The following is a 15,252-nucleotide window of genomic DNA, read 5'->3' on the forward strand; positions in this document are numbered from 1 at the left end:
CACTGCCAGTATTTATTTTTTAAGAACGTGGATCTGTTTATTTATTTATCCATATTTAGTTTAAAAGTCTGGGCTCAAAATTAAACAGTCATTCATAATGTCATTATCTGCCTTGCTCTGCAGTCAGATACTGTGTGTGGTGTCACAGGACAAAACCTTTGGCAAGGCCTCTAGAAGAGCAATTTAGCTCCTCATCCATCTTGCCTGGCAGCATGATTAGCTTCCAAGCTTGCACTGCTAAATTTGTTATTTTACTCTGACTTATATTATTGAGTGTTAAATCACTTTTTGAAGTGTTTATTGGTAATAGTTGAATTCTTTCCACCCATTTGAGCTACTTTTGAAACATAAACATTTCCTTGTATATTGGAGATTGATGGAAAGGTGGGGAGAGTTCCTCAGGAGGATGGATTGTAGAAATGACCAGCTCATTAAGTAGGGACAGATTGTAGAAATGACCAGCTCATTAAGTAGGGACAGAATTTACTAGGGCTGTGGAGGAGAATATCCTCCCCCTTCCGTCAGGATGAAACAGCAAACTCCCTCTGCCACTCCACAGCACTCACATGAGCAGGGTTAACTTGTGTCTTGGTTCTCCCATCATGTCTTGGCCTGTCAGGAAGCAGAGGACCCGTTTACTGGAGCACCAATGACTTCCTGACAGGATCTTCATAGATCCTGAATTTCCCTGAATAGAAAGCCAGGCTGTGATCTGCAGGATCAGGTGCTGAAGAGGTTATTAGGCATCAATTTGCCCATGCTTCCAAGTGTGAAGTGTGGTATTCAGCCCCTGCCTGGCACCGATGTCTCTTGGGAAGGAACCAGAAACAACTTTCTTATACCTATTTAGGAAAATGGAGCAGAGGATCAGAGATCAGAAATAAACAAAGAGCTTAAAATCTAGTGTGGCAGTTGGAAGCTGAGCTGGAGAACAAGGGCCAGAGGCAGGTCAAGCTGGAGAGGAGGCAGAATTTCAAATAAGCCCTTTGGCAATTGATCTCTTGAGGACCCAGATGTGACAGCCCAGCAGCCTGATCCAGGCCAATGTACTCAGTACTGCAGGTCTTCTTACCTCTTGTCCTTGCTTCAGTGAAGACCTACAAATCAAAGTTTCTATTTCCATTTTATTTTTAATGAGGAGGTCTGTTGAGTCTCTTTCCTACATCTGGGAGTTACTTTCCAATCTGATGAACACTGACTTTTAGAGATGACACCAAGATCACAGTAGCAATCAAGGCTCCTTTGATGGCAGAGCTAAAAATACACTCCCCAGCTGACACAAGCCTTCAGGAGGAGAACATACAGTTTGGTTGGAAAGAATATATCTTCCTTAGTCTCCATGCCTTCTGCCAGAGGACACCACATCTGTGACAACCGTGCAAGCAGGTTACATCTGTCTTCTGAAATGAAGCAGCCATGTACAGACCCATACTACTGCCAGCCTCAGCAGGAGGAAAGCTTTAAACCCTCTGAGTGCCTTGCAGAATGGTTTCGTTGGCAGTTTTGCCTCTCTGGTCATGTTGGCATCTGTCAAGTTATTACATGGCAGGAGCCACATCTTAGGGTCTTTAGCAATCCATTAGGTTCAGTTTCAGTCCTGTTAATCAGCTGCTCCAGCTCTTTCCTATCTGTTTCCCTTCCTGCTCTCCTCCCTGCTAATTCCCGGGTGCTGGCACTCAAGTCCTGCCTAATGAGGCATTCCCAAAGCCCTGCTTCTGCACTTATAAAGGAGACTGTGGTAAGTAGTGCCACTGCCACCTCCTGGGCTTTCTGAGGACTTGAGCACATCCCGTGGGCTGCAAATGCACATTTATGCAAATGCTGGGCAAGAGATCATGGATTGCCCAGCTCAGTCTGTGCCAGCCCACTCCCTCCCCAGGTCAGAGGAGTGATGGCACTAAGAATCAGATGTTTGCAGAACAGAGTGCAGGTCCTCCTCCCCTTGGAGGCATTAGCTAAAGATGGATCATTAAGGTTTTTGTGTGGGAGACGTGCAGATGAACAGTCACACACAGTTCCACGTTTGTAATGTGTAATGTGTCGGGGGTAAAAGGTTGTGCAACCCACTTTGGCAAATGGAAATAGCAAGAAGGGTGTGTTTTTCTGGCTAAATGAAAGCCTTCTCTGCGGGTTATTTTTTCATGCATAACTTGAACGCAGCAAAAGGAAAATTTCATTTCTTTGGTCAGACAAAAATACACCAGATTTATTGTTTTGAGAGATACAGGGGTTATTTCTACATGGCTGCTGTAGCTATAATTGGCAGCACAATGTTCTGTCAAAAAAAGGCATTCACCCAAGAATGTCTCTGGGCCCAGCCAGCCTCAATCCTGGAGGTGGATGTCCCATCCCTAAACTTCTGTGGGCAGTGATCCATTGCCAGGAGTCTGTTTGATGCTCCCATTTAGGGTGTTGGCCCTGAAGACATATGACCTCCCTCTAACTGAGCCTTCAGTGTGGATGCTTTCTGGCTTGTTCTGGCAGCGGAAAAACATAAGGAAGCCATTCCGGTAGTTCTTGTTCATCCATCCATAGAGCAGGGGGTTGGCAAATGTAGAGCACATGGCCCCAACATGGAAGACAGTGTACAGGAGTTTGTAGTCATGGAAGATAAGAACCAGATCAAGATCGATGGCAAGCTGAAATATGTGGAAGGGGAGCCAACAGACTGCAAATACCACAACTACCATCACTAGCATTTTGGTTGTCTTCCTCCTTCGGCACTGGTTTTCATTCCTGGAAGTGGGACTGACATGGTTTTTCAGCTTGAACCAGATCCTGGTGTAGGCATAACAAATAATTGCAAGTGGAAGAACATACTGCAGGAGGAGCATGGACAGACTGTAGATGGTGGCATCTCTGTTGTTACCAGAGGGCCATTTTTCTGAGCAAACAGCCATTTTGAGGTTAATGGATGGGATTTCCTCATATCGGTACTCCCTGAAGATGGCCAGAGGCCCTGCTAGGACAGCTGCTGCCACCCACATGACAGCTATGATGGTGAAGCTGAGCCTCTTGGAAATCCTGCTGTCCAGGTGGAAAACGATACAGCGGTACCGATCCAGGGCAATCACAGTCAGGGTGAGAGTGGACACATGAACACTCAGAGCTTGAGCATAAGGAACCAGGTGACAAAGGACAGCTCCAAACTTCCACTCGTCCAGCAGGGTGTACACAAGGGTGAAAGGCAGACAGAGTGTGTCCACCATCAGGTCTGCCAGGGCCAGATTAGCTATGAAGAAATTCGTGACAGTCCTCATGGTCTTGTACTTCACTATGATGTAGATGACCAGGGAGTTTCCAATGAAGCCCAGCAGAATGATGAGGGAGTAGGCAGCAATCAAGATGACCTGGACCCCCAGGATCTTGGTGCTGTCCATCATAACACTGCGGGACCCAGAGAGACCCTGGGTAGGAGTGACAAAGTCCTTGGCATGCCAGCCATGTGGCAGCTTCTCATCTAATGCTGTCTTCTCCATGGTGAATGTGCTGTTGGCTCCCTCCAATGGTCCCGTGCCTGGCCTGAGACTTTCCATAAGGAGGAAGGAGAAGGAGGTCTGGAACACAGATATAGCAGAAGTGAGAGTACAGGTGACACTCATCTTTGATGAGATTTACTTGCCTGCAAAAATTCCTGAGTGCTTTAAGAACTAGGAAAGGCAAGAAACAAGGCACTCTCAAAGTCAAGGTGTTCTTCTCCACCTCCCCATAACAATTTATTTATTTCCAGATTGTGTACCAGGCTTTTTTCAGTCTCTTATTTCTCACCTCTCCAGGTGAAAATATCTCTCCCCCGTCTCTGCACAAGTCTCTGCCACTGACCTGCTAGTGATGCTACCACCCAATCCACCCAGTTCTGCCTGCTCTCCCTCCCAGTAATGTGGGTAGCACAACTAATGCCATTTTATGAGCCACTCTCTATGACCAAATGTGCCACATAGTCATTCCCTGGCCCTCATTATCAGCCCCTCAAGGTCCTGTGAACCAACTAGACAAACCAGTTTTCTTCTTCCTTCCCCTGCCAGTCTCAGGGTTCCCAGGCATCAGGCAATTGTTGCCTTCCTTGCTGGCTTTGAAGGTCACAGGCACCCAGCCAGGCAGGTGTTGTTTGTGTCCCCATCACAGAACCGGGAAGTGTTGACAGCACACAGAGCACAGTTACAAGTCCTAAGTAAGGAACTACTGGACAGTGAGACCCATGGACCCTATGGCCAGGGGACACCTCCACCATCCTCTGCTTTCTCCAAAGATTCAGTGAGTAGCTCATATTCTTTTATAAGATTTTTGAGTCTACATTATGATTGTCACAATGATACAACAAATCATGTACTAGGATTTGGCCCAATCTGAAGAGGGTCCAGGTGATTATAAATTATAAGTTGTATTATAAATTCTGTATTACTTAGGTGATTAGAAATCATAAATTATTTATAAATTCTGTATTTTGCTATTTGTAGATTGTACTATGTTGATTCTGCTTGTAGAAATCCTGTGCTGTTTCAATGATAAATTCTGTTCTACACTAATCATAATACCCTGATAAAGAAACAAAGCTTTAACTGTCACCATGATTTAGTGCCACCTTCATTCTGCCAAGGATCCCTGAAAGAATCTCTCTGTCCTGTCAATATTGGAGACACCCAGGCATCCACTGGCTTAGCAGAGGAGGGAGCTCCTACAGGGACATGCATGTGCAGGGCATAAACCACTGAAGCTGTGAACAAGCCTCCCACGGAGCTGCTGCTGCACATCCAGCCACCGAGAGCCAGAGCCCCAGCGTCCGTCAGCCTCCTGCCACGTGGTGCTCAAATGCCTGTGTGAGACAGCTTTGGGAGCAGGGAGCCCAAGGAGCCAGGACTGATGCAGCCTGGAACCCCTGGCTGGCATTCAGTGCCATTGGAAGAGCAGAGTGCTGTCACAGCAGGGTGTTCATTGAATCCAAACACGGCAGGAGAAAAGCCAGCTCTGTTACTGGCTCCTCCTCAGCCTCCGTGGCTCAGAAGTGCTGTGGGCTACGTGGAGAGGGGTGGACATGGCCCCTCACATATCCCCCTCTCCCCAGCACTGTGAGTGGGGCCCCATTCCCACTGCAGACTTAAACAAAAGCGAGCAAAAGTCGTCACTGTGCCCAGGCAGGGAGGTCTGCAAAGCACTGTGTTTTCTCTGACCTGCAGAGAGGGGGGAAAATGCCCTTTCACTAAGGGAGGGAGGCAAAGGGCTTAAATGAATTGGGAATTGGAGGCAGACTGCTGGGTATCTTCTCAGGCTCCTTGAGGAAGGAATTGGGATTTTCCCAGAAAAGATGTGAGCACTGCTGACCGGATGTTAGTGGGCTTCCTGCAAGTCCCATGCAAGCCAAAGGTTTAAGGACAGCCTGTCCTTGGGAAGGGAGAATGCTTTGCAATTACATTGCAACCTAAACTAAAACGGCTGCTTGTCCTGTCAATCCCTCCGCAGAGCAAGGGTTGTGATTCCCCCTCAGGAGCAGCTCCCAGGAATCTGCCTGGCTGGCTGCAGAGGCCCAGCAGAAGAGGCCTGAAGTAAAACCACCCCTGCTGGCACCCTTTCTCCTTCCCTCTCTGTGTGCAACTGCCTGCCTAACATCTCACTCTGCAGACTGATGTATGCCAGTGGTTCCTGTAAATGAGGTTGTTGGGCTCAGACACTGTGAGATAGTGGACACCGTGTAGCTACTGCTAGGAGGGTAGGAAGCAGAGGAAAAAATAGGTGGATCTGCTAGGTCAGGGTTTGTTTAAGGGTGGTCTCAGACCTCCACAACACCGCTGCCCCAGCCTTGGAAAGACCAAGGGGAGGTTCCAACTTTTAAGGCAGGACAGGGCAGCTCAGAGCCATGCCATACAGTGGGTGCAGTGGAAAGCAGAGCAGGGGAACAGCAGGGCACTGGGAAGGTGGCACAGCCACAGCCTCTTTGGCAGAGCCTGACCCCCTGGCAGACACCTGTGCTGCTGCCGCTGGCCCTAAGCAAACCCTACTGCCAAGAGAGCAAGGTCAGCCAAGCAAACAGAGCAAGTGCTGGGGACGCTTGGGGTGGCTGTACTTTCCCTGCTCGCTCTCCATCTGGGATTTATACCTTCCGCATTGTCCAGTGTTACTTTATCACTTGTCATCCCCTTTTCTGTGGCTTGCCTGTTCCATTTATCTTCAGTACCCAAGCCCTGGCACCACATCAGTGGACACTCCCTTCTCTTTTTCTCCATCTCATCCACCAACTGGCTGCCAGCTCCCGCACTCACATCTCAGCCCATTTCCTTTTGCTGGAGACTGGCAGCTACCCACCATCTGAGAGGAGCCAGGAACATCATGGTTACTGGAGCTGCTTCACTTCCTAACAAAATGTCCTTAATGGAGTTACTATTTGATTTTGTTTGTTTTGTTTTTTCTCCAAACGGGAACTATTACAAATCAATTAAGACATTTTAATTAAGAGACAAAATGGTTATAATAAATGTTCCCACTCCAGGGGCTGCCTGGACATCGCTGGGATGCTGCTAGGAGTGGACTGAGGTCTGTTCCAGCAAGTAATGGAAGTGCTGGCATATGTGTAGGCTGCTGTCAGGCCCTGTGCCTAACTGGTCTGCCAGACTAGATGAAAAAATCCTTGGAGTTGAGAGCCAACTGCTTTTGGGACAATAAAGCAGCAGGAGAGACCAGGAGGAGGTAGAAATACTATCCAGGTCCTTTCTTCCGTGCTGAGTTGTCATGAAGGGATTCAGAAACAGGGCGCTGCCCATACCAAGATAACCTTAACCCTCACCCTCTCCTCCAGCTGAGGTTCAGCCTGAAGCAGGGCTGGAACCCAGGGATGGCTCTCAGTGAGACAGAGAGCTGTTCCCTGTGCCAGCAGGCTTCAGCCTTTGGGAAGTAGGGAAGCACAGAGGAGCCCTTCACTCCGCACACTGCTGTCAATGACTGGGACAGTGACCAAAATGACAGCTCCAAAATCCATTCCTACAGAGGACCTAGACCAGGTGCCCTGGGACTCACCCACCTCTGCTTCCTGGGGACACTCCAGCTCCCTCCATGTCCCTGCTGCAGCCCCAGGCAGTCAGCCAGACTGGAAGAGGCACATTCAGACCTGGAAAAGCCATCCATAAAGCCTGGCATGGTTCAGAAAGCAGGGCTGGAGGGGTGGGCAGAGGGCTGGAGAAAACAGAGCTTGTTAATTAGAATTTCTCTTTTTGTCCAAGCAGTGGGACTGGAGTCCATGGATTCAAAAGGAGGGAATGCAGGGACTTGGGCCAGTCTCTGCTCTTTGGTTAATGACAAACTCTTTCTACAGCAGTGCTGGAGTGTGAGGGCTAAGGCTGATGGATACTTCCATGGCTTGGCTCATTGATTTATTCCATGCTTGTCCTTCCTCCAAAGCAGCTCAACTCCACCAAATCCCTTAATCTCCAGCAGCCCAGTCAGGAGCACTGACTCATCCCATTCCCAGACCCATATCCAGACAGATGTCCGTGACAAGGAAGTCTGAGACCATCCCTCATCACCAGTGGTCACCCTGGGCCAAGCCACCTTCTACCACCTTCATTCCCTTCCAACACTCAAGAGGCAGCAGTGTTCAGTGTCCCTGCACCCCACAGCACACACTTAAGGGAGGAGAACACAATAAATGGAGATATGGAGGCTAACCAGCCCACCAGAGACCACACTGCACATCCACAGCAGGGCTTGGACAGAGCCCAAGTTTTCTAACTCCAGCCACCTGCATTCACCACCAGAGAGGACTCTGCATCTCAGCACAACACCTGAACATAGATCTCAGGAACTGCATGAAAATGCAAACCGTGACTGATGGAGTGGAATGAATTTTGTCTTCTCTGTGGAATGGGCAGGTTTCGGGACAAACAGCAGCTCTGGAGGATTTTCTGAAGCCAAAGAACAGATAGAAATTATCCCAGGTCCTTCCATCTCCAGTGAAGGTGTGATTGCCTTGCTGTGACACTCTGGCAAAAGGGAAGACTCTCTGACCTGCCCACCATCTGCTGCAGCTTTTTAAGTTATCTATCCAGCTCAGGGCCACTGGTGCAGAAACCTCATGGCATCAGATGCTCATTGCCACCCAGAACTGCTCCTGGGGGACCCCAGCATAGAACTGGCACTTGGAGACAAAGTGCAAGCAGGAGGAGATACACCAGGGATTTCTTGTGCTTCCTCACACTAAATATTTTCATGTCCCTGCCTAGGCTGGAGCCATGGAAGACTCTGAAGGGGCCAATGAGGATGCCGTGGTCAGTCAGCTCAGGACAGGATGAAAAAGGAGGTGGTGAGAAGAGATCTGTTTGGCAGGGATACTTGATTCGTCATGGGAATTTATCTTACAGAACGCAGGGGGAGCAGTGCAGGGCCCTCTGCCCTGTGGGACATGCCATGGGAGCAGAGCAAGGCTGGCTGGGACACAGGGATCAAGGGGTGACACGGCAATGGAGACACACCAGTTTCTGGGGCTGCGGAAAGGAAGAGACAGCGTGGTGGATGGATCCTGGTTAACCTCGGGAATCTGTTACCTCCTGAAATTTATGGAGTCTGGGACAGGTGAGACAGTGAAGCAGAGGGAAATAACAACTCACTAACAGAACAAACAGGGAGAAAACCCAGTATCCTGCTTTGGGACAGACCAGAAACTCTGTAGGTGAAATGCAGCTGCAGCAGGACTATAGGAGGATTTCCCTGTTCAAGGACTAACATACAGTTGGTGCTGAGAGAAGGCAAGCACCGATTTTCCTCCTGTATCCCATATCCCTCTTTCATCTCCCTCTCTAAGGACACCGATCTGTGGCAGAGAGCCGAGTGCCAGCAGCGTGTGCAGTCCCGGCACGGAGGAGCTGACAGAGGTTTGTACGAAGCCACGAGGAGGCAGACTGCAGGAGAGATCAGGATTTCTCAGACAGCCGTGCACCTCAGCCCCACACCTGCACCTCTGGAGCTGTATGTGGCCAGGTTCTGCAGCACCCTGGAGCAACCTGCTCCCCTGATTACTCTCACTCAGCATCCTGCTTTCCACACTCCCTGCTTCTGCTCAGGGACCTTTCAAAACTCTCCTGCCAGTATTTCTTGTTTGCTTTCTCTATTCCAGCTCTCAGGGCTGTCAGTCCAAATACAGTTTCCCAAAGATGCTCGGACCTTTTTTGCCTGAACCATATGGCATGGACAAGACCTGGCCCCATCTCAGCCCTGCTGCTGAGATGAGCCCTCCCTGACCCACCTGCAAAGGCCAGAGCATCCTCCTCCTCCAGGAACCGAGCTGCTCACCTCCAGTTACTGCCTCATCGCTGGCCAGGACGGAGCGCTTGGTCCTCTCCACTCTCTGGAAGTCAACCTGTGGCAAAGGGGTGAAAAGCACTTTTCTGCAACTGTCCTCGGAGAAGAGAGGAAGTCAGGTGAGGATCTGGGCTGCTGGAGAGTGCTTCATCGCCGGGAGTAGCTTTGGAACCCCTCCCTGAGCACCCGGAGAGCCCCCTCTCGCAGGGTGACTGACAGCCCTGTCTCACGAAGCTGGATGCTGCCTTCGCTTCTGAATGAGAGAAAGGCAGAGAGCGTGTGTTTAACAAACAGCAATGGAAAGGGGGAGGGAGCGTGCTGCTGCTGTTTATACAGTGTTCAGCCACTGAGGGGCTTCTTGCACCGAGCAGAGAGAAGCTTTTCCACCACATCCAGTTTCCCCTCCAGGGAGAAGTGCTGGGAGCTGGAGCTCTGCAGGCTCCTCGTCCATACCACGGACCTGGGCAAGTGTTATCTGCCCTCACTCCACAGCTGTCCCATCCCCTCAGGCTTTAAACTCATTGGGACTGGCACTGTCATGTCCAGAGGGGGATCTCCCCTGCAGCAAGAGGCCTGCAGGTCATGCAGCTCAGCAGAGCTTTCACCGACCAACCTCCACCCTCCTCTGCCTCCGTGTTTGCACAGTGCACAGAGCAATCTGCAGCTGTGGGATGGGACTTCAGGGACTACTGAGATGCAGATAAAAGTAATGCTGAAAAGTTTTAGCCACTTGGCAGGAGCTTGGTCTGCTCCAGAGCCAGATTCCAGAGTCCGATGCATTGTGGATATGGAAACTGAGTGACTCAATTTTAGGATGCTCAGCACTGTGCACACACCTGAAGCAAGAAAGAGGGAAAGACACAAAAGCAGCATCCTCATGTCCTAATCTGCAAAATCCAAGCTCTCTGGAGCCCAGGAAAGCACTCTAAAGGCAACACAGGGAAGCAGAGAAGCACAGATATGTCCTACCTGTTCAAAGATATTGCCTTCAAGGAGAAGTCATGTGTTCTTAGCATAGGATTTCTAACTCGGGCAAGGTGTGAATTTGTAGCTTACTTGGGCTAGGAGATGCTCCCACAGGCTGGGGAGAAGGACAGCTCTCCTTGGCTTCGAGAACCTACAGCTGGAATTTTATCAGGGTCTTGCTCTTTACCCCCACACTTTGGTCTCCTTTTCTTTGTGAGAACAGAAATAGGGAGGCTTTTCAACCACCCTTTTGTGCCAAAAAATCACAATACACCAGGAAAAAGAAAACACTCCAATGGCTCAGCAGAAAAAGAGGAATGAGAACATTCCTGAAATCACACGGAAAGTGACACTTGAACCCAAGATTTGGACAAGAGTCCTCACAAGTCCCATCCTTCCTCTCCCTGTGTCCCCTTCAGAAAGGAAAGGACTACGCATTAAATCCACCAGCTGTGCTAACTGGATTTTTTGTGGGAGTTTCATGTCTTCTCCCCCTTCATTTTCCCTAAGGCTGTTGATTTAGCTGCTTGGGAAAGCTGGGAGTGGAGGGAAGCAGGACATGACAAAACTGCTCGGAAAGAGCCATTGCTGTCTCCCAGTGGTCTGCAGAGAGAGGCAAAGAGCGGCTAAGAGGAAATCAGTGGTGCTTGTTATTCCCTCTGTTCCTGGTGGATGGACACTCCTCCTCTCCAGGGTCCTTGACAGCAGTGGATGGTTGATTTCTGCTCAAGATTATTTTTTTCCTCCTTTCTCTTCTTTGTAAGATTTTTTTTTTTTGCTTGTTCGCAGATTCCTTTGCTACCGCTCCCCACTCCTCCCTTCCCAGGCTGAAACAAGATGCCTGGGGAGAAGGCAGTGATTGACAGGAGAGAAATTTGTGCAGCCCTAGGCTGTGAACCTTCAGCAGGATGATGGGGTGAATTCCAGTCATTTTTGGCACGTGGTGTTTGCTGGATGACAGCAAATGCAAACTCTTAAATCATGGATTAGTCAGTGCAAGTCCCCAAGATGTCCTCTCCCACGGTCTAAGGGGTCCAGTGGAGCACCAAAACCTGCTGTGCTCCAAAACATCAGCTCAGCTCTTTGACCAGACAGAGCCGTGCAGAAAGGTACACTTGAGCTCTCAGCACACCTGGGCTGTCACCCCAACTGGCACCCACCGACCTGGAGTTTGGCTCCCGGTCGCTTGGTGCTCCCCAGCCCTGTCCCTGGGAGCCAGGCTCTTCTTACATCACCACACACACAGGCTCCCTGCCAGTCTGCCTAATCTCACCCACCTACAACAGAATTACAGCCAGCAGCGAGTGCAGCATAGCCTTGGCTCCTCCACAGGGAAGGGACACCCAGGGGCTGCAGTGCCAGACCCCTCACACTCCTGGTGGGTTGAGAGGAGCAATCGTGGCACAAACTGCAGCAGTCTGAACACCAAGGTGCAAAACAACCTCCCCACACAGCTTGCAGGTCCCAAAGCAGCTGAGGGTCTTCCAAGCCCCAATCAGCAACACTCTAAAGGAGGAGGACGGGAGAATACAAAGATGGTGCCTGACATTGTCCTGGGGTGTGGAAGGCTGTGCAGCCCCGAGCAGAGATGCCAGGGCCCACTGCATGCACTGTTGTAACCTCAAGCCTGGGGTATTTTCACACACAAATGCCTGCACAGGTGTCCCAGGAGCCTCGTGTCCTTCCAGACATGATGGGATCATTCAAAGGATCTTTGCAGCTCAAAAGCCTTTCCCAGTGGCTGGGCTTTGATTAGGCAAAAGCGAGTCTGCTCACCCGTGCTTCTGAGAAATACAACAATGAATTTTGTACTCCAGGGAGCAAAAATGATGTCAAAAGGCTGAGAAATGGGGCAGAGAAGAGGGCTGTCTTTTGGTCTGTAATCTGCTGTGCCTCAGTGAGCAGGCAGGTCCTCAGCCTGACCACCTTGCAGCTGTAAGCCATCTGCTGTAGCTTAACTTCTGTCAGAAAAGGAAGGTGGATTATCTGTTCACTCCCTGGGAGGAATCTTTAAGAAAACTGTTACCAAGGCTTCCAGATGCTCTAGTTCATCTTGCTTCATCTGGAGCAGCAACAGTGACATACTTTAAAAAGCAGCTTTTCATTTTTTAAACATCTGTTTAATTCCACCTGCATATAACCAAAACATTTCCACTGCTCCTTCCTGAGGTGTCATGCCTGTGTTTGCCTCAGCAGCCTCCAATGTATCAGCAAGTTTTGGTAACACAAAAGCCCCTTTTCCATTTGAGCCCCGGAGTTCACGGATGCAGTGGATTTGGGAGTCTGATGCATTTGGGAACTAAATTAGCCACAAAGAGACTCAGGGGTGGGAGGGCGGGGAGAAAGCTGTCTGTACCCTCTCTGAATTTAAAAGCAGATTCTCATTTCGTAACAGTTTTTTGTCCCCATGTGAACATTCCTGGAATTAGTGAAGGAGCAGAGACACCATTGGGGACAAGGTTTGGCTAAAATATCTGAGCTATCTGACACCACAGTGAGAGGCACTGGGGAAGCAGGAGGAGAGACAAACTGTGTGGGTTGGCCTGGGACTGGCCTGGGACTGCCACAGCTCTGCTCTCCTTCAGGGCAGGCAGAAGTCAGGGATGTTGAGTGTGTCTGCAGGATAAGGGTCAGTGAGACAGGAAGGAGATGATCATATGGAAAAAGATTAATGGGATTTGTCCTGCTGAACACATCACCACACCTCAGCTCCTGCCCCACTAGGGCTCATTTCATTAAGTTAATTAATGCCTAGGAGGGTTTACCCCTTCCATCCCCTTCCCACCCCTGGATCTCACTCTGACACACAAAATCCCCTTGACAATCCTCCCATCAGGACAGAAGGACTCCAGGCAGCTTCTCCAGGCAGACATCAGCACTGCTGAGCCCAGAACTGGCCCCTGTATTTAGATGCCATTTCTGCAAGTCACTGCGCTCAAAGCTTTGTTAATTTATTAGAGGGTTGTTGCTTGTTATTTGTGTACTGAGCCAGGTAGAAAAAAGCTTCTGCTTCTAATTGCAGTCAGATAAGCTCTTCAGGGCCAGGATTGCAAAAATACGATACGTTGTAGACCAGCAGTTGTCTGGGTAAAATAGAAACATGGATGAGGTTTGGGGTTGGAACATGTTTCCCCGTGTATCACAGACTCCCTGTCTGCCTTTGGGCAAATTATTTGATGTATCTCAGTTCTCTGTACATAAAAATAGTGATAAAAATGCTTCTTTCTGGCAAACTCATCCCTGGAGCAGAGGACCTGGTGCTTGGATGTGCAGCAGTAGCAGCTGCTTTCCCACTTTGCCCCATGGGATTTCTTTCTAAGCTGCCCATCTCATTTAGGCAGCATGTTCTGTCATCAGGTTCTTGTTCTCCCAGACTGGATACTCCTGCTTCACAGTCCCACAAAGAAATTTGTACCCAGTCTGTCACTCCTGAGATAACAAACAGTGCTATAAATGCTGGATTGTGTGATGGGAAACGGCAGAGCTGGATGGGCTGATGGCAGCCCCAGCCTAAACTCTTCCAAAGTGTCAAGAATGAAAGTGATGCAAATGGATGGAAAACTCAGAGCATGGTTTGTCATCTATGAGCTTGGTGTTGCCAAAAGGCACCAGTTTTCCAGGAGTTGGGATCCAGTGCTCAGCACCACCGTAGCAGCAGCAGGATCGTGTTTGATGCTTCACTGCCTCACTCCCTCTTTGATATGGGGACCCATATCAGCTGTGGGCAGGGAGCAGGTTACCTGTGTCTTGCTCAGCTCAGCAGTGCTGGCCTGGCACCAGTGTCTGAGCACAGGAGGGTCAGATCCACTCCTGATACAAACCCAGGAATTTGGCTGGGAATCCATCTGGCTCCCTGTTCCCCAGAAACATGACTTACAAGCCAGTGTCTGACACTGAGAGATAGGTATGGCACCGAGTGCCCCATGGGGAAGAGCTGTGTCCCCAGGGTATGAGCAGAGCACGCACGAGCTGAGCAGAGACGGTGCTGGAAAGCACAAAGCCTTATAAAGGCAGTGCTCTGGGTTTGTCCTTCTCTCAGCTCTTCCGGGCGATGAAAAGGACAACTCACAGCCCTAATTAACTGGAACATGCTAATACCACTGAGCTTCCCTGGCCAGCAAATTTGGCACAAGGCATATGGGACGCTTTCCAAACAACTGCTCAGGGGAGCGCGTGCCTGCAATTTATTATTCGATGAGCAGTTTCCTCTCTGCCTTCGCTGAAGAGCTCACACCAGACACGAGGGAGGTGAGTCTGGAGCCTGCAAATCTACTTTGAAAGCCATTTCATGCGGGAGGGAGAAGAGACTTACTTCTCCCCAGGCATTTAAGATATTTAAGGTATCAGGGGAAATAATGGCTTTGCACAGCATTACCTCTGGGAGCACTCAGTGCCTTCGAATGGTGCAGCTCATAGTGCTCAGCTTCCCATGGGGAAAACCACGCTCCTTCAGGGTGACATTCAATCTGGGCAGAAGATGCAGGACCAGAGAGTGTACATTGTTATTTTGCAGAGTAAAGCAGAGGAGCACAGCCAGCCCAGGTAGCTGGAGAAAGGGGAAAGGGAGAAGAGCCCTGGTGCTGTGTTTTCAGAATGGGTTATTCCCTCTTTTGACAACTGTCCTGGGCAAGGCAGTACCCTGGCTTATTGCCCTGAAAAAGGAGTAGGAAGGAGCCTCCTCATCTCCTGTTACAAATAAATCAGTTTGTGAGCTTTGTATGGGGAGCAAATGGCATGACTTTGAAAAATATCAACTCATTCCTGTGCTAAGATTATCACTCTCAGTATTTACTGTACTGCCAAAACCAGAGGAAGGAGCTGCAGCCTCCTGGAGGCCACCACCTGCCCCTGGCCTCGGCTTCAGCCTGGCTCCCATGGCAGCCTTGGCCCCAGGACTGTTCAGGGCAGCTCTGACACAGGGTTTGGGTTGCAGTCAGCTGCCCAACCAAGCACTGCCACAACCTCACCAGTACAGACACTGGGAATAGCTCAGGTTTGTGCAAT

General features: G+C 49.8%; 1 protein-coding gene across 2 annotated transcripts; it reads right to left on the reverse strand.

Moving 5' to 3' along the window:
* Positions 1–2,185: 2,185 nt before the first annotated feature.
* Positions 2,186–11,104, reverse strand: LOC121658190 (neuropeptide Y receptor type 2-like). 2 transcript variants are annotated; one of them, XM_042014780.1, is made up of 2 exons: positions 9,274–11,104; positions 2,186–3,557 (listed from the first exon to the last, which is right to left on the reverse strand). In XM_042014780.1, the coding sequence occupies exon 2, from the start codon at positions 3,534–3,536 to the stop codon at positions 2,352–2,354; it is 1,185 nt and encodes a 394-aa protein (XP_041870714.1). In that variant the 5' UTR covers positions 3,537–3,557; positions 9,274–11,104; the 3' UTR covers positions 2,186–2,351. The 2 variants fall into 2 exon arrangements, with proteins under 2 accessions (XP_041870714.1, XP_041870713.1); XM_042014779.1 differs by lacking the exon at positions 9,274–11,104 and having other exon boundaries at positions 2,186–4,077.
* Positions 11,105–15,252: the final 4,148 nt, after the last annotated feature.

The sequence above is a fragment of the Corvus kubaryi genome, unplaced genomic scaffold (genome assembly GCF_017639235.1).
Source record: "Corvus kubaryi isolate FWS band 111438036 unplaced genomic scaffold, C.kubaryi_AGA036_p1.0 split2-37374, whole genome shotgun sequence".
Classification (NCBI taxonomy): Eukaryota; Metazoa; Chordata; class Aves; order Passeriformes; family Corvidae; genus Corvus; species Corvus kubaryi.

What these genes read in the sequence shown, in the direction of transcription:
- LOC121658190 (XM_042014779.1), bottom strand. Translation starts at nt 3,602, where the DNA reads ATGAGTGTCACCTGTACTCTCACTTCTGCTATATCTGTGTTCCAGACC.